The sequence below is a fragment of the Panthera tigris genome, chromosome B4 (genome assembly GCF_018350195.1).
Source record: "Panthera tigris isolate Pti1 chromosome B4, P.tigris_Pti1_mat1.1, whole genome shotgun sequence".
Classification (NCBI taxonomy): domain Eukaryota; kingdom Metazoa; phylum Chordata; class Mammalia; order Carnivora; family Felidae; genus Panthera; species Panthera tigris.
In genome coordinates, this window is record NC_056666.1 from 114,487,829 (window position 1) to 114,512,694 (window position 24,866).

The following is a 24,866-nucleotide window of genomic DNA, read 5'->3' on the forward strand; positions in this document are numbered from 1 at the left end:
AGAGAAAGAAGAGGGGTTTGCACTGTGTTGTCTCTCGGCAGATGAGAGAAAATAAGATGTAGCACACTGATGGGGAGGCAAGTTCAGACGGGAGGTGGACAGTTGGTCTCGGGGAAGAGCAGGTGAAGAACACTGGGCCCAGGAGCAGGTGGGTGGTGCAAGCGTGTGCAGCGTCAGTTTGTATCGCTGACGTCATTTTCGGGGGCTTCAGCCCTGTGAGAGCGAGGCGGGGGAGGAAGCGCTGGAGGTTTGGAAGGCGAAGAGAGAGAAGGTAGAAGATCGAGAACGGAGATGGGAACTTAGAATGATCGCTGGGCAGCAGGAGGGCCCAGCTGAAGCCCGTGGTCTTGCTTTTGAAGCGAGAGCAGTCAGCAGGGTTTTGCTTCCCAAGGCCGTGTTCAGCCCTGCTGGTGTGGTCGCAGAGTCGGGGAGGGCTAGATTTAGCAAGGTAGGGCTTTGCAGGAAATACATCAAGAGGGGAGGGTGGGGCCTGGGAACCGAGGGGGTATCCGAGCGCTGGATGATGGTCTTGACATGGATGTTGGTACTTAACATAGGGGGCCCTGGGCTGTCAGCTGGAAGTACACCCCGAGGCGGGGAGTGAGGGATGGGAATAGGCGGCAGGATCTGTGCATGGGAGGTTGTGATTGGATTTAAGACTCACTGGGGCTGGGAAATGGTAGTTGGACTGTGGGAGAGTCATGGAGGGTGGTGGCACTATTGATAATGACAGTGTACCTGAAGTAGGATGGGAAAAAGACTGCGGGCAGAGAGGGGTCAAGGAACGGAGGTAGTGTTAGGAACGGGAGTGTTGACGTCAGTCATCTGTGTGGATATTGCAGTCGGACCGTGGGAACAGTGTTGGAGACGGTGAGAAGCAAGATAGTCCAGAAGAGGAAAGAATTGGCAGGGGTGGCGGTGGTCTATAGATGGTTGCAACAAGGAGGGCTTTGCGGTGGTGGGGCGCACTGGGCGGGGGGCACGCTTGGAAAGGAGGAGGAAAGAAGAGGCATCCAGAAAAGGCAGTGAGACACAAGCAGGACGCTTAGGATGAGTAAGAGGAAGCAGCCAGCCCCTGAGCTGGCTTCGAGGAAGCTGTGTCCCCAGGAGAGAGGCTGGTTTCAGTGAGCACAAGAAGGTAAGAGGGATGATCAGAGAAGAGGTTGAAGACACCGGGGCATGTATTGATGACGGGCAAAGAGTGCTTGTCTTCTGTAAAGCTTCCTGGTTCTCCTCTTACTCCCTCACCCCTGTCATAATACCCTCCTAGAGGAATGATGCTTTTATAGTCTAAACCACATCATGTCATTCCCCAGGTTAAAACCTGCACAGCCTTTCTCTCTTAGAAGCCAGTCTGACTGTCTTACTGCCAGGACCTGCATACATCATCTGACCCTTCCATGGTTCTCATGCCTCTCTCTCCTCGGTTCACTCTACCCCACTGCGCTTTCTTTCTGACTTAGGAATATGTCGGCACGTTCCCACCTCTGGTACTTTTGCCCTTGTTGTTTCCTCAGTCTAGAATATTTTTCCCCAGATCTTTCCATGGCTGGCTCCTTCCTGATCATCCAGTTGGAAGTGGCCTCACCTCACTCATAATCACCTGTTTTATTTTCATCATGGTCCCATCAGTGTCTGAAATGATCTTATGTCTCTGCTTTTCTTTTTAAAATGTGGGTTCCATGAACATAGGTACCTTGTCTGTCTTGTTCACTACTATATCCCCAGAGTCTAGAACAGTGCCCGACACATCGTAGGTGCTCAAAAAATATATGTTAAGTGAATGAAGTAGATTTTTAAAAGTTTTTTACTGTTTGCTTATTTTTGAAAGAGAGACAGAGCATGAATAGGGGAGGGGCAGAAGGAGGGTGACACAGAATCCAAAGCAGGCTCCATCCAGGCTCTGAGTTGTCAGCACAGAGCCTGATGCAGGGCTTGAACTCACAAACCATGAGATCATGACCTGAGCTAAAGTCGGATGCTTAACCAACTGAGCCACCCACGCACCCTGTGAATGAAGTAGATTGCGTGATTGAGGAGCTCTGTCAGTGGCAGGTTGAGACTTACGCATGAAGTAATATAGAACATTCTAGACTGATGGTCCTTCCCAGCCACATCAGATCACTCAGTTTCAGACTGGCTTCATTCTGGCCTAAGACGAAATAAAACTAAGCCTCAGATCTGTGACTCATATTGAGTTCCCAGTACCATTCAAAATTAGGAATTCTAAAGGGGGATGTTTTCTTATAACTGTAGAGCATCCCACTGTGTTTATTTTAAATGTCACAGATTTATTTAGAAAAATAATTTATTTTCTCTTTTGAGAAGGTTGAGCTTTCTTGCATATGTGTCTAGAAAATGGATTTGTTGAGAGCGGGGGGTGGGCAAGGAAACTATCTTAACTTCCTTTTGATCGGGTGTTAAGAATAGGCATCCAGTGGAAGCAGATAAAAAGCAATTAGATAAACAATGAGCTCTAAAAAGTCTAGTATTTTATTGTTGGAACCTCAAATCCAACCTGCGCTGAATTTGTGTGTGTGGGCGGAAAGTGAATTTTTGCAGGCTGAGTATCTGGGGTTTGGAAGCAGTTTCTCAGTTTCTCCCATATTGCAAAGCATAGCACATGTGTTCAGTTACGGGTTTCCACAAAACTGGCAATCCTGAACCAATGAACGAGTGGGGTTCCAAAAGTTCATTTGCAAGTTTGTTTGGCACTCAGAATGCATTTTCCCATAGAAACAATGCCATAAATTAAGGACTCAGTCCCAAGGCAGCCCACAAAATTCAATTTATTTAATTTCAACAAATATTTATCGAATATCCACCAAGAACCCCATGTGGCAAGTGAGCTAGCTAGAGGCTATGGAGGGAAATCGGATGCCATTCTTGGCCTTCAGGAACTCACATGCAAGCTAGGGAGACAGCCGTGTCAACAGCCAACACTGATTCAGTCATATGTCCAGTTGACGAGTATTTATTGAGCACCTATGACGTGATAAGGCCTGTGCTAGGTACTCGGGTTATAGTTCTTTCTTGCCTACACAGAGCCTGCAGTCTAGTGAGGGATGTAGACAATACTCCGGTGATGCTGCATTGACCAATTCTTCCTAAAAGAAAGAATTGGAAGAAAAAAGCATTTGTTTTTCTTGCTCATGGGTCAGCTCCAGTGGGGTGGGGTCGGGATGCCCTCTGCCTCAAGCTGCAGGTTGAGAGGATTGATTCAGGTCTTCTTCACACATCTCTCATCCAATGCACACTGTTCTCAAGGTAGACTGCAGAAGTACAAGAGCCATGCTAAACTATGCATCACATTTGTCACCTCGGCTCATGTCATGTTTGCTGATACTCCACTGGCGAGCACACCACATAGCCAAGCCCAATGTCACTGGGGTAAGGAAATCTACCCCACCTACTGTCATGCAAGGGAGCCAAAGGTTATGGATGCGTCATTCCAGTGCAGCAGATAACTGAGGCGTTGAGCGCAATAATCTGGTCAGTCTTGACAAGTAAAAGAGTTACCATTTTACCAATAGGTAGATAGAGTATCATGAAGGTTAGCCCAGAGGCAGTGGAGGATTCCATGGGGGCACATGAACATCTAACCCAAACTAAGGGAAGGTTGGGGTGCCTGGGTGGCTCAGTTGGTTGAGCATCCGACTCTTGATTTTGGCTCAGCTCGTGATCCCAGGGTCATGGAATCAAGCCCTGAGTTGGGCTCCGTGCTGAGTGTGGAGCCTGCTTAAGATTCCCTCCCCCTGCCCCTCTCTCCTGCTCATGCTCTCTCTTGCTCTCTCTCTCTCTAAAAAAAATAAATAAATAATACTAATAAGTAAGGGAAGGTTTGCTGGAGGAGGGAATATCTAAGCTGAAGTTGAGCTGTGAGCAGATATCAGCCAGGTAGAGCAGAGGCAGGTGACTGGCCGAGGGAACAGGTGTATCGAGGCCAGTTGCTGTAAGAGCACCCGTTGTGCTCAATACAGTTGGAGCACACAGTCTGGCGGGGGTTGTTGAGATACTTGGTGGCTTGGTAGGCAGGAGTGGCCGAGCACTGGCCTTACAAGCCATGTTGAAAAATGTGCATTTTCTCGTAAGGACTTTTGGGAACTATTGCAGAGCTTCAATTAGAAGAGTGACCAGATCAGCTGTGGGTTTTAGAATAAGCGTCCTAGCGCAGGATAGCCTGGAAACGATCTGCTGGACACTGGCAGATCACTTAGAAGGTGGTTGTAAACCGGCAAGAGACTGGGGTCTGATGGCAGAGCTAAGTCTCGGAAGGTGCAGTGAGGCAAGCTACTGCTCTTTTCCCAGCAACACCATAACCTCGGTGTTGAGATGACAAGGGAAGGGGTATGGGCATCTGGCTTGGGTGACCAGATGGACAGGGGTGTCACTGCCGAACAGGAATGTAGGAGGGGTAGCCTGTTCGGGATGCCCAGCAATGCAGGGGGTGGCTTCCACTCTGGCAGCAGAGGAGGAAGAGTGCAGGTCCTGGAGTCAGCCTGCTTGGGATTGAATCTAGGCTTCTTTGTGATAGTAGCAATGGAAAGACGTGGCTGGACTCTAGAACTATTTGGAAAATAGAATTGACAGGACTTTTTGATTAATTAGATCCCCCTTGAGTTTGACACACTCAAAATAGGGCCATAAAATGAAAAATCAAGTATCAAGGTGGCCACTGTTTTTCTGGAAGATGTACTTTTTCTCCCTCAATCTAAGTCTTCATAAAGACAACAAAGAAGCGATACCTAAACACGCAATGGATTCTTACTGTGTCCCAGGGATTGGACCAGGCACTCGATTGGAGCCCAAAGCATGGGCACTTGGTCAGAGGGGGAAGGACTTTGGAGCGATGGCAGAGCTAGGTCTCGGAAGGTGCAGTGAGGCAAGCTACTGCTCTTTTCCCAGCAACACCGTAACCTTGGTGTTGAGATGACAAGGGAAGGGGTATGGGCATCTGGCTTGGGTGACCAGATGGACAGGGGTGTCACTGCCGAACAGGAATGTAGGAGGGGTAGCCTGTTCGGGATGCCCAGCAATGCAGGGGTGGCTTCCACTCTGGCAGCAGAGGAGGAAGAGTGCAGGTCCTGGAGGCAGCCTGCTTGGGATTGAATCTAGGCTTCTTTGTGACCTGCAGGTTCCTTGTCTTCTCTGGGTCAAATCTCTTCCACAGAGTAGGGCTAGTAGTACCTCACAGGGTGGCTGAGAAGATCCAATCAGATAATGTTCATAAAGCCCCAGGCACAGCGCCTGGCTCTTAGTAAGCACTCAAGTAACATTAGCCATTGCGATGGTGGAAGCCCAGTGGAGGGAGCCATTCGTTGTAACCAAGGTTGGTGAAGGCTTCAGACAGGAAGTGGCATTAAAATTAGGCCTGGAAGCCTGAATGAACTTTCACCAAGGGAAGAGAGAGTGGAAGGCATTTCAGGTAGAGGATCCAGCATAGGGAGAGGTCTTTTGAGGGAGCGGCAGATTGGATATTACCCCCAGAGCACTGGTTCTGGAAGGCAAGAAGGGGATGGGGCATTGGGTGGGACCAGGATGTGAAGGACTCTGAGTTTGGACTTGATTGGGGGGTGCTGGGAACCTGGTAAAGGATTTTCAGCAGAGGATTGACATGATCATATTTGTGTTTTAAAAAGATTATCCTGGGGCGCCTGGGTGGCTTGGTCGGTTAAGCGTCCGACTTCGGCTCAGGTCATGATCTCACGGTCTGTGAGTTCGAGCCCCGCGTCGGGCTCTGTGCTGACAGCTCAGAGCCTGGAGCCTGTTTCAGATTCTGTGTCTCCCTCTCTCTCTGCCCCACCCCTGTTCGTGCTCTGTCTCTCTCTGTCTCAAAAATAAATAAACGTTAAAAAAAAAAAAAAAAAAAAGATTATCCTGATGGCAGCATCCAGCATGAACTGCGTTAACTCAAGCAGCAGCTGTATCAGACTTCCCAATGGTACCCCTCCCAGGGTACACTGTCTTTTGGTATATTTTGTAATGAATGAGTTTATCTCCCAGTTCTTCCCGAGTCCTCTACTTGGCGGCTGTTTCTTCAAATTTCATGTACCTCCCACCTCTCCCAGCACCACAATGGTGCTCCACTTGCTCTGGTCCCCATCCCCCGATGGAACCATGGCTGGGTCCTCTTCCGAAAATGGGCCATGCAGGAAAGGCCGAGCTTGTCTTCATTGCCCCACCTGTCATGCCCCATCCTGCACACAAAGTATATAGGGTAAGGCTTTGCTAATCAGCAGGTGTGTTACCTAGAAGGTATCTGTAGTTCCCCTTGATTATTTGTGTAAATCTAATACTTGCCCACACTCTTCTATATGTTTCTTCCGTATGGACCAGGGGAAGACCTCCAGGCAGCCCCTGGTAGCAGCTTTCAGGTTTGCAGCTGCTGGTAAGAGAGCATTCCTCAACGTGGCCTAATAACACCACTCTGTGGCCGGCCCCACTGTCAGACTTTCTAAAAGGGTAGGGGAGAGGGAAATTTTTTTTTAATGTTCATTTATTTTCGAGAGAGAGGGAGAGCATGAGCACGAGCAGGGAGGGGCAGAGAAACGGAAAGGGGGGCAGGTGCAGAGGATCCGAAGCGGGCTCCATGCTGTCAGCGGAGAGCCCACGGCGGGGCTTGAACTCACAAACCACGAGGTCACAACCTGAGCTGAAGTCGAACACTCAACCGACCGAGCCGCCCATAGGCCCCCCAGAAGGGACTTTTGAACACAGGACAGAAAAATCAGACTGCTAAATATATTTGTCCCCAGCACCCCAGAGCAACAAACAAAAAAAGAGTTAAATGATTTGCCTATGGCCACCTCCAGTCCCTTGCATTCCTCCCCTGTCTTGAGGTCTGCCTCCCCTCTCTCCTCCTAGAGACATTCCTCCCTCGAGCCTCCCCGGCCAATTTGTAATTCTAAATGGCCATAGACTGTCACTGCCCAGAAAGTTGACTGGGGCAACCCATGGAGTACGGTAGCCCATAACCCCACGTTTGTGAAGTCTCAGTCCCCGCTGCCCCCGTCTGCATCTGAGAGGCGGGCAGTGTGCAGCGGAGACGGCCGCGAGGGCTGTTCGCAGAGGAGCCGGTGGGACTGCGCCCACTGACCCTCCCGCAGGAAGCGAGCCCCCACCCCAGCCCCGGGTCGGAAGACAGAGTCTGCAGGGAGCGTGCAGGGGGAGCGTGCTCCTGCACTGGATGCTGATGCTGTGCCTCACATTCCACGCCGTGCTCCATTCAGTCCTCCTGCCACCCTGGGAAGTAAGTGCGAGTGCAGTGTGCCCGGGAGGGACAAGCAAACCACCTGAGCTTGTGTATTCACTTCCTACTGCTGCCGTGACAAATGGTCACAACCCGGGTGGCTTGGAACCGTTCTGACAGCTCTGGAGGTCAGAAGTCTGCTCTGGGTTTCCCGGGGCTCACACCGATGTGTGGAAGGGCTGTGTTCCCCCTGGAGGCTGTAGGGAGGAGCCTTTTCCTTGTCTTCCCTGGCTCCCGGAGGCAGCCTTCCTTCCTGCCTTGGCTCCTGGCTGCGTCTTCAAAGTAGCATCTTCTCATCTCTCTGGCTCTGTTTCCCTCGTCACGTCCCTTTCTCTCACCCTGACCCTCCTGCCTTCTCTTGATCCCCTTGTGATTACTTTGGGCCCACACAGGTAATCCAAGATAATTCCCCCCCTCTTGAGATCCCTAATCCCATCTGCAAAGCCCTTTTAGCTGTGTGAGGGGACATTTTCACATGTCCCAGAGACTGAGCCATGGGTATCTTTGGGGGCTGTTACTCTGCCTGCTGCAGGTTGTACAAGCTGGTACCCTCACCTCCCACTGTAGGGAAAGGGAAGAGGAACGAGGAAGAGACATTACCCCCTGTGGCTGTGGGAGGAGAGGGAAGAGCCTGGTCCAAATGGACCCTTCATGGATGACTGGCTATGCCCAACAAGGACCATGGGAGCCAACCTGACATGTAGAAACCCTTCCACCTTGAAAGTGTAAGCGTCCGTGCTTTCATTTAATGGGTATTTATTGAGCACCTAGTATGTGTCAGGTACTGTTCTAAGCACTAGGATTCTCCAGCAGTGAACGACAGCGCCCTAAACCTTTGCCCTCGGGGAGGTCCTTCTAACAGGGTGTTCGATTCCTGCTGCCTTACCCAATGACCACACGATCAGCGGCCTAAAACAACAGAAACTTATCTCTCACCCTTCTGGAAGCTAGAAATCCAAAATGGAGGTGTCCACAGAGCCATGTTCCCTCTGAAGGCCCTAGGGGAAAGTGGTCCCTCTCCTCTCCCAGCTGCCGGGGGCTTCTGGTGTTTCAGGGCCTGTGGCAGCAGAAATGCAATCCCCGCCTCTCACTTATGTGGGTTTTTCCTCTTTGTGTGTCCAAATCTCCCTCTCCTTTCTCTTCGAGACAGCGGTCACTGGATTCCTGAAACCCGGGAGGATTTACTCTTGAGATCCTTTAATTACGTCTGCACAGACCCTATTCCCAAATAAGGTCACCTCCTGCGGTTCTGGGTGGACCTGAATTTTGAGGGAATGTTGTTCAACTCCCTGCATGAGGGAAGAGGGACAGTGTAAAAATAAATAAGGAACTAGCATGTCAGATGGTGAGCAATGTTATGAAGACAAATCCAGCAGAGGACAGGGGAGGGAAGCGCTGGCTTGGGGCGGAACAAGTTGCAGTCTGAACGGGACGGAGCGGCTCCAGAAGCCCTCACCGAGACGGAGGGTCTCAGCCAAGACCTGAGGAGCCCATTCAGCTTTGGAGATGTTCCCCCCCACCCCCCATCAGGGGTTACGGCCACACCTAGCTGAGTGGCCAGGAAAACAGTCTGAGACCGAAGTTTGTTGTAATTCTTGATTCGTTCCTCCTTTCCTTCCGATCCGGGATGTGTCACTGTGCAGTGACACTCCTTTATGGTCCAGTGAGGCTCTAATGACAGCGTTAAGGATAATGATGGGATTTGGGGGTGGCCCTTCCTTCTTGTGTGAGGACCCCATTGTGCCGACTAATTGTGTAGGAGCACGTAGGACAAAGGGGAATATGTGCTTCGGATCTCGGGGCGTCACTGAATTCCCCTGGCAGACGCCCAGCCCAGGCATCTGGGTTACGGAGGATGCTGAAAGGGATCGGGGGGCCCTTCCAGTGGTGCAGAACCCCCACCCCCGCCGGGTTCTTCATCAGCTTTGTCAACTGGGAGGAGCTGTGCGCAGATCCTACTCCTTTCAAAGCAGAAGGTGGAGAGGGGATGAAGTCATTAAGGGGCGCAGCTCTTGCTACCCCGACAGTTGACAGAGGTCAACGCAGGGAGAGCGTTCACCTGACTCGGAAGCCGGTTTTGCTTGGAAAGGGCTGGCCGCTGAGGTCGTCAGAGCTCAGCCTCCAAACCGTTACCCGCACCGTCTCTTTAATTGATGCTCTCTGTCTTGGAACAAGTACCATTAAGGAACGCCCCTTTTAGTAAATACATGTTTTAATGGAAGAGATTTTTTTTTTTTTTTTTTTTTGGAAATGACCTTATCTCAGGCAGCAGGCACTTTCATAAGTATGTATTGATTGGCTTTTAAACATTCCTCAAATGTTTTCACTTGTCTTTGTGACCTAGTACATGTCCTGTTCCCAGCAACTCCTCCACCTTCAGACACACCGTTCCGATCTTCGCTGGAAGCTTCCAGGCCATCTTTCACGTTTTTGCTTTTGTAACGTTCTGTAAAGCTTGGGCGCTTATGTTCTGCTGCATAGAGAAGGGAGCATGGCATTCGGTATTGGCCTCAGGGAGATGGGGTTGTTAGCGTTGCCACCTGCTTACTGGCGGGGACATTGAAGCCCAGAGAGGGAGAGGAATGTGCCCCCAGCTGCACCGGGAATGTGTGGACAAGTAGCTTTGAACCCAGAGCTCCTTGACTCAAGAGGCATCCGTCGGTTTCCTATTTTTACTTCCACGTTACATATTTTAAAAATACCTCCTTAAATTCTTCAGCTCATGGTTTGCGCTTGGGAATAAAAACACCAACTTTAGTACGCTCATCACCTACAAAAGAACCACATGGGGTGAAGGCTACAAATCCCTTTTGTGTGAGTGTTTCAGGCTGCAAATGTGTTTTATGTGCGCTAAACAGCTCCAAGTTTCAAGACAAAGGCTGGTTTTCCACCATGCCAGTTAACAGGCCAGCCCAGCGAACAAAAATCAATGAAACACCTTATGCTGGTATCATGGAGACATAGTCAAGAATTTTAGTCACTTGAAAACTGAATTCTTAATCCAACTCAGCCAGTGCTTGTTGAATACCAGCTGTGGGTCAGGCTCTGGACTAGGCCCTTGGGGGAAACAGAGATGAATGAGGTTCTGCCCCCAGAGAAGCTCACGGTTAGGGCGGGCTGCGCACACTGACCAAAAGCCATCCGTCCACTGTGGAAAGTGCTCACAGCCAGGGCTCATGGCATGGAGAGACCCCAAGGAGCCCCTTCGTATTGGGGGGAAGGAGCATTGTGATTAAGAATCTTCCAAGAAGCCTTGAACTTTGTCTGCCTCCTTACGTAGGAAAGGTGTGCTGAGTGTTGACCTGCTGTATGTGGGCAATGCCAGCGGGCAGTCTGGGTAGCTTTACTGCCCCGGTCCCTTCTGTTTGTTTACCTTATGTCCTCCAAATTTTTGCCTACAGTCTGTTTCATTTGCCCAAGTGATAAATATACCAACAGCTACTAATATTTGCCGAGGCATTGTTGTAACAACTCCATGAGGTAGATAGAACCTGTTATCATCTGTGTATCTGCAGATGGACAGCCTGAGACACAGAGGGCCCGTCACTTGCCCGAGGTCACTGGCTTGTAATTGGCAGAATCACTCTCCCCTTTGATTACTAGCCGGTCTGGTGTTTAATCAGTTCCTTGCAGAGACCAAGGTCTGTGTGAACTCAGGGTCCTGGCATGTGCTGTTCCTTGTGCCTGGAATGCTGTTCCCATCCTTCCTGATATGGCTGGATGGTTTTCATCCTCGAACTCCGAGCTGAAATGCCATCTTTCTTGACCGGTCGATCTAAAGTAGTTCCTCTGTGCTCCTTTTTTTGGTTTCTGCAGAAGACTTACCTGAATTTTAAATTATTTTAAATTAGGGTTTGCTTATCTGGTTTATGTCTGTGTGCCCCACTGGAACATAAGCTCGTTAACAGGGGTACTTTAACCGGCTTATGCAGTGATGTGTTTGTAGCACCTACTGTGGTGTTTGGTGTCTGGGGGGCCCTCAGTAAATATTTGTGGTGTGGATGCGAAATATGGTACTAGACCGAGGCGCCAAGGTGAATGAGCTGGGCCTTTCCCTCGGTGACCTACAGTCTGGTGGGAGAGAGAGGCAATCAGCCACCAATGCTATGTGCTGTATACACCTGGAGCCTATGTAAGGTGCCACAGGAACACAGAGGAAGGAGCGACTGCTCTGCCTAGAGGTTGGGCAAGCAATCATGGGGAAAGTCCCATTGAACTAGCCTTGAACAAGGAACATAATTGCACCAAGTATATTCTAGGCCAAAGGGCACTCTGGACCATGGGAACAGCATATGATAGGAAGAGGCAGGCATGTTAGCACCGCATGTGTTAATCAAACAGACAGACTCACCAATCCACAGTTGCCTAGGGATGAGTTTGGAGAGGAACGCAGGGGCTAGATGCTAGGGTCAGGTTATAGACTTGGACATGGAAACATGTGTTCTAGGCTCCTCGTCATAAAAGACACATAGGTGGAGGAGTTTAATGTAGGCAAAAGGGCGCCATTGAAAGTTTTTAAGTAGGAAGTACTATGATCACTCTGTGTTTGAGAATAACCTAGATGCCCGTGTAGAGGCTGGCTGGAGGCACTGGAGGTGGGAAGGCAGGAACCCAGGTGAGAGGTGATGGATGAGGGTGGAACGTGGGAGATAGCCTAGACGGATGCTGAGAAGTAATAGGTCATGATCAACCGAGTATGAGAGTTGAGAAAAAAGCCAAGAAAGGCCCAGGGTTTTCTACTTTTTCCACTATTTGATTTACTGCTCATTAACCAAGATTGGGCAGTATTTCCTGGCGTGCATACTAGAACTTCTAAAAAGCTGGAAGATCATTCATTCCTGCCTTGGAAAGTTACAAAGTACACCAGCATATTCAAGGCTCTGAGAAGTCCTGCAGCAGAGAAATTAGTTTAAAAAAATTTTTTTTGACCAGTGTCTCCCAAACCTCGTAACCATAGAACCCTACTTCAACACGAACACCCAAAACAACCCAAAGAACACATTTTGAAAAATGCCAAGAAGTGAATAAAACCTGTATTTTCCTATATGGCCCTACTCTGGGAGAACCTGTTTAGTTTTATCTTGGCACTTACGATGTTGCTATCCTGGGAAGCCTTTGGAATCCCTGAGGAATTTGGCACAGGAGTAAGAGGACTGCTGAGACCCATACTGCACCACCTGACCTCTCTGCACGGCAGTTTCCTCATGCTTGACGTGGAGCAGATAATACCTACTTCCTGAGGTGGTTGTCAGGATCAATGAGTTGATTTCCAGAAAGCCCTCAGAGCAGTGCCTGGCCCTGCTCTGGTGGGAAGGGCTCAGTGTTAGCTTTTGTAGGAGGCCATATAGGCTCATAGATGAGACCATGGACATGGGAAGCTACACTGCCTGGTTTTTGTATCTCAGCCCCTCCACGTGCTAACTCTTTGACCTTGGGAAAGCAATATGGTGCCTTCTGCACCTCAGTTTCCCCCATCTGTAAAGCAGGGACAATTCTGTTCTTCATAGGTTTGTTACGAAGAAACAATGAATCAAATCATGTGAAAGAACGTGGCCTGGAATATTAGATGTTTTCTTTTTTTTTTTTTAAATCTTCTAAATTGTCTCTGTTATTAGCATAATTTTATCATGTAGGTTGCCTTTCAGCTCCAGTGATGAAGATCCAATTTTTCAGCTTCCCCGGCAAGTTATTTTGATCTTGCATTTGACATTCCCTTTTCCTGACTCTGGAGGCCTTGAATTCGGAGTGTAGTTTTGCCACAGTGACATCCTACTCTCTTCTATTCAGTCGAGTTTGGTTTCTTCATCTCGCGGACTGACAGTGTCCATAAAAGCCCCCCAACCCTGGGGACCACCTGGGTCCTCCTCTGTGCCTTTCCTAAAAATGCAGACATCTGTTTCAAATCACTTAGCAGAAGACCTTGGGATGCTCTCCTGGCAAAACCTTCCCCCCATGTGGACACAGCCTTCCGTTCCCTGAGAGGCTGGATTTGTTTCCTTGTTAAAAGTTTTCTGATATCATATCAGTATAGAATCTTTGGAATAGGTCACACCAACCCCACATTCCAGCCAATGACCTGATACTTAGTTATCAGTTTCCTTCAGGGACTGTCTGCTCTTGGTGAACAATTAGATTAGGGGATGCTGATGAAATCCGAGTGGCAGGAAGTAGAAGTTACGTTTCTGAGTTCAGAGTTTCTATTTCAAGGTTGAGTAAGTGGGCTCTTTGAGGACTGAGGCAGGGAGGATGCCTGCTCCCCCGCACCACCCCTTCTGGAACCTGCCGAGCGCCTTAGGGGTCTGACTGTGAAATTGAAGATCCACTTGATTCCTCTGAGGGCTACAGGTGGAAGGACAGGGTCTTAGGCTGTCTCGGGAGGAAGGGCCATGGCACTGTGTTGCCGATTTTGACCTTAGGAGTGGACGCCAGGGGCCCGGCAGGGACATCAGGTGTAGTAGGATTTTTCTTAGGGGCGGGCAGAAGTCCTCCAGGGCTCACATGCTTTTTGCCAACTTTCCTATTAGTGGCTTCAGTTTTATATCACCCGGAGTGAGTGTGATCATAGTGAGGTCTCTGAAGCGATGGGTTATTTTACCTTTTGATACGAGATTTTTTTTTTTTTTATCAGAAGGAGGAGGCACAAATTGGAGCAAAAGGATCACCCTAGGAAGGGGCTGCTGGCAGTCAGCCCCATCTGAGCCCTGGGGACTCGCTGGCTTGAGGCCAGGACACTGGGCCAGGACACTGCGGGTCACAAGAAAAAGTTCCCTCCTAAATTCTATTAGGAGTTTGGAGAATTTTTGCACAGTAATAAGCTCTGGGTTGCTCTTTGGGCTTCGCAAAAGGGAAAAGTCAACTCAAAGACCATTAAATATTCCAGCATGTTGCTGACCTAGTTGGATAGTCGTACCTCAAAAAGTAGGTGAGGCAAGGCTCCCTCATTGTCCCAGGCTGTCAACTACAAATGACAGGAGAGCTCACTTAGATGCCACATGTCACTTTTATACTAGTCTTTCAGTGCTTACATGTTTGTAACTTAGATTTTAAAACTCGTATTTACAAACACTCCTGTAACTTCAGTGAGACTGAGTTGTGTGATTGAAGCTCTCTGCTTATGATAGCGTTTGTTATACCACTTAATTCAGGACACACATAAAAGGAGCTTTCAATATATTTTTATATTATTTTACGTGTTTTTACCTGCAGTCGTGTATGTGACTTTATCTTGGTAACTGAGATGTCATGCTAAGGACCAATAAACTCTCACTGACCAAGAGAAAAAAGAGAGAGAGGGAGAGATTCTGGCCTAATAGAGTCAGATTCCAGGGTCCCCCAGCCCAGCCCAGCCCAGGGGCCTTTCACCTGCCTGGAAACTTCAGCTCCTTTTCAGAGGTAGGTCTCCCTATGCATTCTGTTGGCATGAAAACAATTTAATAATTTAAATCATACCCATTAAAAAAAAAAACAGAAATGCTGTATAAATATAATACTGTAGTAATAAATGTAAAAGTCGATCCAGCTGGGCACTGTTCCCAGACTACCAGCTGAGCAGAAACACAAGTAAAGTAGAAGAAAAACTGCTATATAATGCAAATGGCTGCAATCTCATTGTTTCCGGCTACACTTTATTGCAAATATATAGCATCGAAGGTTACATTACGGATAAATAGGTTTTGTGGGCTAACCTGGAGACCTAATCACTGTTTATAACATTATTTCTACAGGGAGGGGAAATGTGCATTCCACATGACAAACAGATGGGTAGCGAGCCGATTTGGGGGGCAAAGTAGATTTGTAAAATGGGGGCCTCCTGGGATTTTAACCTGTAGATGGATGTTTTGTATTCAGGGCTAGTGACAGATGCAAATCAGAGGAGTCGCAGAATCCCCCCCCCCGCTTCCCCACCCAGTCCTTGATGTCCTCTCAACCTAGAGACTCTGTCTGACCTTCTTTAATCTTTGATCCTGGGGGGCTCATCCTGACCTGGCACAGCCCCAGCCCCCAACCACTGTTGAGGCCCCAGGAAGCCAGGGGGATCTCTGAATATCTTTACCCTTTCACACCTTACTAAGTGGTTGTCAGGATTCCTAGGAGGCCGTGCAACAGAGTGGCCAAGTGGGTGGCTCTGGAGGCAGACTCGTGTCGCTTGTGGCTGTATGATGTTGGCATGTTTTTGCACTTCTCTGAGCCTCTGTGTCACCCCTGTAGAATGAGGTGGCTGTGAGGACGAAGGGGGAGTACTGCTTGTAGCACTCGGTCCAGGGCCTGGTCAGAGCAGTGCTCCCTCCTTGCAGGTGCCTGGGGTAGTTATTCTGGGATATTTGGGTTTAGAAAGATTTCCAGGAGTTCAGGAAGCAAACCCATACTATGAAAATACTTTCTGAATTCCAAACAGCAAACTTAGAAACAAGTATCTGGAACCTTTCTGTTCAAGATTTGAAGCCTAGGGGCGCCTGGGTGGCTCAGTCAGTTAAGCGTCAGACTCTTGATTTCGGCTCAAGTTGTGATCTCGTAGTTCGAGCCCCATGTTGGGCTCTGTCTGCACTGTTAGCCCAGAGCCTGGGATTCTCTCTTTCCTTGTCTCTCTGCCCTTCCTACGCACTTGCTCTTTCTCTCTCAAATAAATAAATAAACATAAAAAAAAAAAAAAAAGAGTGGAGGCCTGGATAGGTTTTGAGCATACTTTATAATGAGTTGGGGGTGGGGGAGGGGTGGCCCATGTACTCATAGAGTTGAGTGAGCATTATCAAACTCTTATTATTTTGAATAGGTTAAGCTTTACAGCAGATTTCATAGCAAACTAATAAGAACGGGCCTTTTTAACTATTCTTTTTCCCTAAAGGATTTCCACATACAGTGTTTTTCACCTAAGGAAAAAAAATTTTTTTAATTAACTTTCTGGTTTGGCTTTTGCTTTGTTTTGTTTCTACAGACAGTCTTTTCTTTGCATCTGAGCAGCTTCTATTCCCTGATTGGCAAATAGGCTAGTGTCTGCATAGTGGCCTTATCGTGTGGGCATGAGATGTAGCTAGAAATAAGGACGAGAAAAAGAAAATAGTGATTGGGAATCTTAGGACTTTTGGGTGGACCCTCCCCCGTAGAGGGAGGGGCAGCAGCAATAACACAGAGTAAGGGAAGCAAATACATCGCTTGCCCGTTTCTCCAGAATGTGCTCATTATAATCCGAATCCAATTTGCCTCTGATCTGTGGCCTGAAGAAATTGAAATGAAGCCACTTATGAGATCAGCCTACCTGAGAGCACCTCGTGAGGGTCAGCCTCACCAAGAGTTGTGCCCCACCACGAGATTTTAATTCCATCTGGGCAAAGGCTTACGTGTCTACGCGCCTGACCGTTGCTTTGGTGATACACAGGAGTAAGAATGACAGCTTTCAAAAGGGATAATTTCAAAACACCTGGTTTTGTTTCACTAAAACGTGGGGGCCCCAGGATCTGCTCCCCCTCCTTAAGAAATTCGAATGCGTGGGTAATGTGCTGTCATGAAGATTTTATCATCTGCAATATTGGAGAAGTAATAAGATACTGTTGTTGGTTGACCATCTGGTTGTGAATTCTTAGTGTCACGGTTTGCTGTCTTATTTTTTTATTTTATATATTTATTTATTTTTACTGTTAAGCAAGAAACGGGAGCTTCGAAATTTCAGAGGTGTCTTAAAAATAAGAAATTCATGTTGAGTTGCTTAACATGGTTGGATTTTGTTCCTACCTTACACAAAATAGGAAGGAAGAGGTTCATTATATATTTTTTTCTTTTTTTCTTTTTTTTCCCAAAAGATAAACCGATCAGCTTCCAAAAGATAAAACCTCAACTCTTAATTTTCTCCCTCCCTGGCCCCGGACTTGAACTTTTAGCTTACATTAAAAATAATCTGTTTATGGTAAGTAGGAGTCAGACCTAAATTGTAAGAGAACTTGAGAAAGAAAAATCACCAGAAAGAACCTATAGAGATTTCATATTTCATCCACCCATTCAAAAATATTTATTGAAGCCCAGTATTTGCATATCATGCTGACAGACACTGAGGGATTTGCTGAAGAAACATTAAAAACGTTCTCCCTTCCTTTGAGGAGCTTAGAGCTGACATGGGGAGAAATGACACCGGCATATGAAACAGTTAAGTCGTAATTCAACACAACATATGATTAAATACCAAAATGTGTGGCTCCGACAAGAAACGCTATAGGAGTTCAGCAAAGGGAGTGATAACTCAGTGGCACCACTGTGTTGTGCCTACAAATTGGCAAATCGCAGCACTATTTGTATGAAATATTTTACACTTGTTTTTTTGGCAGCCTTGGGCCTTGACTTCCAGGCAGCATTAAGAGCCTACGACAATATTTGTACTCCGGTCTCTCTAGAACTGGCTTTTTGTTTTTGTTTTTGTTTTTGTTGTTCTTAGAGACAGAGGAAGCGCCTAATACAAACTGGAGTGCCCCTGAGAGGCACGTAGTTTTTGGCAGTCCTAATCTCTCTCAAATACAAAATAGAGAAACCAGCCTCATCATTCTGTTTTTCAGTCCAGCCATACTTGTCCCTCTGTGGCAAACGCCCCGTGACACCGACAGGCCGTTGAATTTGAACTTAATGTCCGTGACGGACGAGCTAGCCATCAAGGGTCGGATAAATTTATAGCTGAGGAGAACCGCTGTTGAAAATCCCCACGGTCAGGGTGTTGGAGAAGGAACTGCCACGGATGTAGGGGAGCTTGGACACCGATGGGCTCTTAGCAAACAGGGTTCCCCAATGCTTGCTCAAAGCATTGTGCTTGAGGATGATGTTTAATGAAACTCGCTGGCTTCCTGTTCTATTTTTGTCATATTCAAATTAGCGCAGAGCTCAAAGACGAAACCGTGGGGCCTAAATTCTTACGAATTAAAAAAGGAGAGAAGAGGAAGAAGGAGAATTGAAATGCTTGTGAAGTCACATACCTTTTGGGGGACCACACCCCACTGCACTCCGGTCCTTTCAGGGACTCCCCACAGATGAATGTGGTTATCATTTGGTTGCTTTTCGATCTCATGATTCATGAATTTTCCATTTCTTTTCAAACTTACTGACACTGGTTCTCCCCTGTCCCTTCATTTTAACCTGAGGCCTTGGGGAGGCTTAGATAACAGAGATGTCTTAGTCTTGCCTGGATGGTATTCAGTGGAATGTTTGTGGAATTCAGCACCTTCGAGACTAACATGACACTTGGTGTTCATTCTTTTCGTCTGGTTGGCGGCCCTTCTGGTGAGATAGGAGTTCCCAAGTTAGCATGACCTAGAGTGACTGAGACATCGAGCGAAGGACCGGTCTCACCCCTCAGCTCTTGGTCATGTATATCAAAGGAGTTGGCCCTGGCTACAGCTTAAGATTTATCTGGGGCATCCTGTGAGCTGACAGACTTGAGACAGTGGCCCTGGAAAGTGTTGCACCCATATCTTTTGATATAATTGGGTTTCTGTCTAAATAAATGTCATGTAGCAGATGGTTATGGAATGGCTTATCACATTCTTGGGAGGACTCTGCCCTTGAAATATTTATATTTAATTATCATACAACAAAGCACAAGCTAGCTTTATTATTTTTGTAATAAAAATTTGCACGGTAGGTTGATATTCTGGGAACAAATCACAAACCTAAAATTTATATGATCTGTAAACCCCTTCTTGGGCTGTGCTTTGCAAGGTTTTTCTGGAAGGGAGCTCTTTAATTTTAGAATCCGCGAGAGGATATGCTTTGGATGTATTTGGCGATGTCATCGTGAGAGGTGCCTCGGGAGTCTAAGTTCAACGTGTTGTCTACATTTCAATGTGTTGTTCCCTGCTCATAGACATGATGGAAAAACGCTCTGCTGTTGGCCTGTTGCTTTTCATGGTTTTAGCATCATGTTCCTATTCTCACTCGAAATCGATAGTCCTCTCCACAAAGCCTGGCGTTCTGCACTGAAACCAAGTATGAGAAACTTTGAACTAATGCATGTGTGGGGTTGCTGTTTTGTTGCCTTTTGCTTCTTCTGATAGGTGTACCTTCAAAGAAGATTGTGTACCTTTAGACAACTATGAAAACTGGCTGGATATTTCATCCGGAGCTAAAAAGTGCCCTCAAATTAACCTATTTCGAAGCAGTGAAGATAAGGTAAGAGGAAAGACTCTCATTTGTCTCTGTTGTCTCACTTTGTACAACTAATGCTCGCTTCCTTCTGTGTGTGAAATACCTACTAGTGTTAAGTAAGCCGAAGTAAGGGAGCCCATTCGTTTCGTTAACTAATACTGAGGGCCCAGCAGATACCATACACACTGCAAGGTGCTAGGGAAATAGCGGAGAACAAGACATAGCGTGAGCCTGCCCTCATGGAGTTTGTCAGCTTGCAGAGCTGAAGATGACCCTCATTAGCTGAATTTCAAGAAAAGATGGACTAACATTGTAGTAGAAAAATATACTGATTGAAACAAAAAGAAGAAGAAAAAAGTTCCAGTTCATGGTCAACAAGATTCCTTAAATGTGGCTTAAGTGTAGAATTTTGTTTTATGGTCCTTTTCCTAATTTGCTCAGGCTCCTCCTGATAACTAGCTTATGTGCATGGCTATATGAGCGGTATTGCTCGAGAGGGCAAGAAACCAATATGGGCAGGGAAAATTGCAAGTGGGGTCCCCTGGAAAGCCAGTGGGCTCTTGTTATGGCCATACTGCCATGGGCAGCTCTTCAGCCCTGTCACCGGATGAGAGAAAGGAAGCAATGAGGGGCATATTCAAGCATTTTCTGATTCACAGCCATCCATACCCTATGGGAAAATGGAATTCCTGCCTTGTAATCTCAGTGGTGCTATAAGGAGACATTTTCTCCCTAATTATAGTTCTTGTATTATGAATAATTGTACAGGATCCCCATCAGCAGTCAGTTGACCTGTCTGTTGAGCTCACTCTGTTTTATTTGAATGCCACATTAACAAGGAAATGGGCCACTTTCTCTTTTCCTGTGCACTTTGCCATTTCAAATAGCAAGAACCATACCACTTAAGATGATTTAACATTTAATAAAGGAGAGCCGGAGCATTTAATGAGTGATAAATAATAAAAGAATAAAGCTTTCAAGTCATAACTGATCAGAACTCACAGATTTAAAGGTATTTGGCTGTTGTCACTTTCTGTTGTCTTCCAGCAGGTGGGTGGGGGGCAGTGAAAAAAGAACTTGGAAAGCCTTCATCCAAACCTCCACCAGCCCTGAGTCAGAGTGAAAAAACTGTGTGAAAAAGATGCTTAGGCATCTCAGCATAGGTGTGGTCAAATTTTTATTTCTCTTAGCAGTCTGGAAAATAGCTAACTTGGGTGCTGATAGAGAATGATAAAAAATACATATGTATGCCATGATCTTTGAATATACCCAGGACTCTGATAAATGGCTAAGATCACCCAAGATTTGGGGCGCCTGGGTGGCTCTGTCAGTTAAGTGTCCGACTCTTGATTTTGGCTCAGGTCATGATCTCACAGGTGTGAGATCGAGCCCTATGTTGGGCTCCACCCTGTAGCACAGAGCCTGCTTGGGACTCTGTCTTTCCCTCTCTCTCTCTCTACCCCTACCCCATTCACACAAGCATACTCTCTGTCTCTCTCAAAATAAATACACATTTAAAAAAAAAAGGATTACCCAAGATTTTTTTTTATCATTTTGAAAATTTTAAGGGTGATACTTCAGCTAAATGTAGTAAGGGAAAGCAACTTGTTCATTAAATAAAAAATGCTGCTTGCATAATTTGCTTACCTATCTTTGGGTTCCCTGGTATAACTTAATCGCCATTTCTACCTAGTTTGGAACATCACAAAAAACGTTTACCACCCAAACATCCACTAGTGCTTTCTTCTCTACCCTGAGTCCCACTATGGTTTACCCAAATCCCTGTAGAGCCTTCCCACACAACCATTACCTTGCTCTCCAGCTACCATCACTCTCAAGGTAAAGGAGATAAGAATTTAGTAATCTGAGTAAAGTTCGTCTTTGAAACCAACTTTGGACTGATTATTTTAATAACGTTGATAAGATGTGTGATGCCATCTCTTAGTCCTATTATTTCAAAATATGTCCTATCGTCACGGTCATCTGTGACTTACATGAAAGTCCCAGACCTTTGTTAATTTAAATAATACCCCGATCCTTATCTACAGAGACGTCAGTCCATAGCTCAAGTCAAAGAGTGTTTGCTAGCTGCCCATCATATGCCTTTGTAACATTCTACTAACGTTCTGAGTACAGAAAGACCCCGATATAATGCAGAGCCCCTGCTTCCAAGAAGCATCATCTCTTTCCACAAAACAATTAGAAGACTGTATATCCTCATCCTCATTACAGAATCGGCATTAACAAGAAATAATTGGAGCAATTCCAGTTGGCTTGGAGGGATTTCGTGAGGTTTTGTTGAGCAAAAACAGCAAGATGCAGAAAAGTATGTGTAGCATGATCTTGTATTGATCACAAACTCAATATATGCTATTGATGTATATAGCATATATGATATGCTATTGATATAGCATAATCTATATATGTTTATGTCTCTATGTGATTATTTGAGCATGGAGAAAAATACAAAAGAATTCTTACTAGGTCGTGAACATGGGCTCTCCTGATGGCATGACAGATGATGTGGTGGAGAGGGAAGGCCAAGACAAGTAGGGGGGAAAAAATGAAATTCTCACATACACAAACACAAGCACGTATGACATCCCATTTTTGCATTATGTAAAACTATTTGCATACCTATAAAGGGATTTTAACATTCAGTAAAAACAGCTTGTACTAATAAAAACAGAAAATATATAGACATGCAAGCATTTCCCACCAGCAGCAGGATTCCTAAAGGAGAGACACTGGAAACATTCTTTTACAAAGCAGAACGAAAACAAGGAGTTCCACTGTCACTGGTAAAACCAGCATCCTGTGCAAAGTTGCGTCTAGTGCAGCAATACAAGAAACAAGTAATAGAAATAACTATGGGACCGCAGCAGATAAAAAATATCACCATGTGCTCATCTTCCGTGGTTGTGTAGCTTTGAAACCTAAACAGAGTAGCTTTTAAAATGATTCAAACGAAAGTAAAATAAAAGTACCAAATGTTCGATAAACATTCAACTATCGATAACTTTACTGTACATGAGGTAAAAGAGTTAGTGTCCATTAATAAAAGATCTCATTCATTAAAAACAACCAAAATACTCAGCCATCAACTGAAAGAGTGAGGTATATACCCTGTATTTTAAAATCACTTTTACTAGGAGATACACGTTAAAGACAACTACCAAAAAATAGCAATTTGGGCTATGCAACAGCTTGCCTCAATTTCTTTTTTTTTTAATGTTTTTTTTTTTTTATTCAGTTTGAGAGAGAGAGAGTGTGTATGCTCATGAGTGGGGGAGAGAGAGAGGGAAAGAGAGAGGATCCCAAGCAGGCTCCACGCTGTCAGCACAGAGCCTGATGTGGGGCTCAGTCCCACGAACCAGGAGATCATGAGCTGAAATCAAGAGTCAGGCACTTAACCAACTGAGCCACCCAGGTACCCCCCTAAGCAATTCTTTCTAATAATAATTAGATAGTGGGACAGTGGTCTATCAAGGCTATTGATAACTCATGATTAACTTCATCAATTAAAAACATAAGCATAAATAAAACAAAAACACAAAGCATTCTCTTGGAAGATACGACAAGCATCCTGAATATATCCAGACACATACTATGTTGCTGGGCAGGAAGTTATCATAAACGTCATTTCTTCCTCAACCTAGTTTCTAGATTTCATGTAATCCCAGTGAAGATTTGAATAGACTTTTTCTTAAAAGTAATATAAAAGTCAACTGAAATAATATGAACTGGTCAAGAATATCCAAAATGTATTTTGAAAACACAGAAATTTATTTAAGCTAGACCATTTCCATATGATTATAAACATATATATAGCAATAATAACTCAACCCATGATTCTGTTTAAAAGTAGGAATACAGGGGCACCTGGGTGGCTCAGTTGGTTGAGTGTCCGACTCTTGATTTCAGCTTAGGTCATGATCCCAGGGTCATGGGATCAAGACCCATGTTGGGCTCTGTGCTGAGCGTGGATCCTGCTTGAGATTCTCCCTCCCTCCCTCTCTCTTTCTCTATCTCTCCCCGCCCCCCCGCCCCCCCGCCCCTTCCCCCTGCTCTTGTGCGCTCTCTCTAATTAAAAAAAAAAAATCTTTAAAAAAAAAAGGACTGGAGATCCCAGGAATAGACAAGAAAGCTCAGAAATAAATGTAAAAATTGTAAAGATCAGGTATCATAAAATAAGAGGAAATAAAAGAACTTTTCCCAAAAGGCACTAAAATAATAGACTTCAAATATGGAAACATAATTCACATTTTACGTTAAATACAAAAGTAAAATTTAAACTAAGAAATCCACATAAAAAGCCAAAACAAAAAAACCCAGAAAGTAGAATGGAGTACCCGATAATTGGAAATAAAATTTTCTTAGCTCTGAAGCAATGTAGTATGTAATAACAAAAGAAAAATATTCATATACTTGACATTTAAAAAAAATCTATACAATAAAAAAGATAACTAATGCACACACTTCAGGAAAACATTTGCAATAGGCAAAATATTAATTGTAAGATATTAAAGCTAGGAGAAGTTAAAAAAAACAAACAAACTCCAAGACACCAAAAAAGTAGGCAGAAAGAAGCATACATTCTCACAAGAGGAGGTTTAGGGAGTTAGGCATAGTTAAGGAAATATGTTCAACTTCACTAGTTATCAAATAAATACAAATTAAAATGATAAGATATGCTAACACCTAGTGTTGGCCATGCCAATTAGCATAGCCTTTTTGGAGAGCAATTTGCTGTGATGTTTCCAAAGGCATAAGTATATTCATTCTGCTTGAAGCACAAATTCCAGTCTTCAAATTCTGAAGAAGTAACTTGAAAGAAGGAAAACCAAAAGAATGCAGAGGCCATTGCGGTAGCTTTTGTAGACTGAGAAACCTGGAAAGAACCGATCTCTTTGGCAGTAAGGGGAGTGACCTAAATAAAATAAGGTTTGTTGCTAGAATGCAGTGAGCTCTCTGGCCCCATGGACGTTACTAGCTAATTGACATTCAAACTTTCTGTCTCATCTGACTCTGTGTCTTCCTTCCCTCTTTATCCAGCTTTTCTGGAGAAGGAGCTGTCCGCCTGGTAAGGATTCCCAAGTTGGCTTTATTAAGCCAAGGCATCAGCTATTTCTCTGTACTTGCCTGGAACCCGCACTCACACAAAAATACCTTCACCTCCCTGACTATCCTCTTCTTTCACTACATTTGAAAAAACTTGCTATTTTCAAGATCAACTCCAACCTGGCTTCTGTCCCAATATTCCCCTGAGACTGTTCCTGCTGGGGTCACCAGTGAACTGCTTGTAGCCATTCGGTAGATGCTGTAAGTCCTCATCTTACTTGGCCTGTTGGCTGCGTTCTTGAAATGCCCACTTCCATTGCCCTCCCCCCCCCCCCCCCACACACACACACAGCATACCCTATCCATGCTCTCTTCCTTCTCTCTGACCATGCCTCAGCCTCCCTTGCTGGCTTCTTCTCTCCCTAACTCTAAATACTGG

At 45.8% G+C, this 24,866-nt stretch overlaps 1 protein-coding gene across 1 annotated transcript in view; it reads left to right on the plus strand.

Annotated features, from left to right (window-relative positions):
- Window positions 1–24,866, plus strand: part of PLXNC1 (plexin C1) — a 147,619-nt gene that overhangs the window by 40,354 nt on the left and 82,399 nt on the right. Inside the window, exon 5 of the mRNA XM_042992898.1 lies at window positions 19,276–19,390. Coding sequence (XP_042848832.1) covers window positions 19,276–19,390 — 115 coding nt within the window. The remainder of the gene's footprint in view (window positions 1–19,275; window positions 19,391–24,866) is intronic.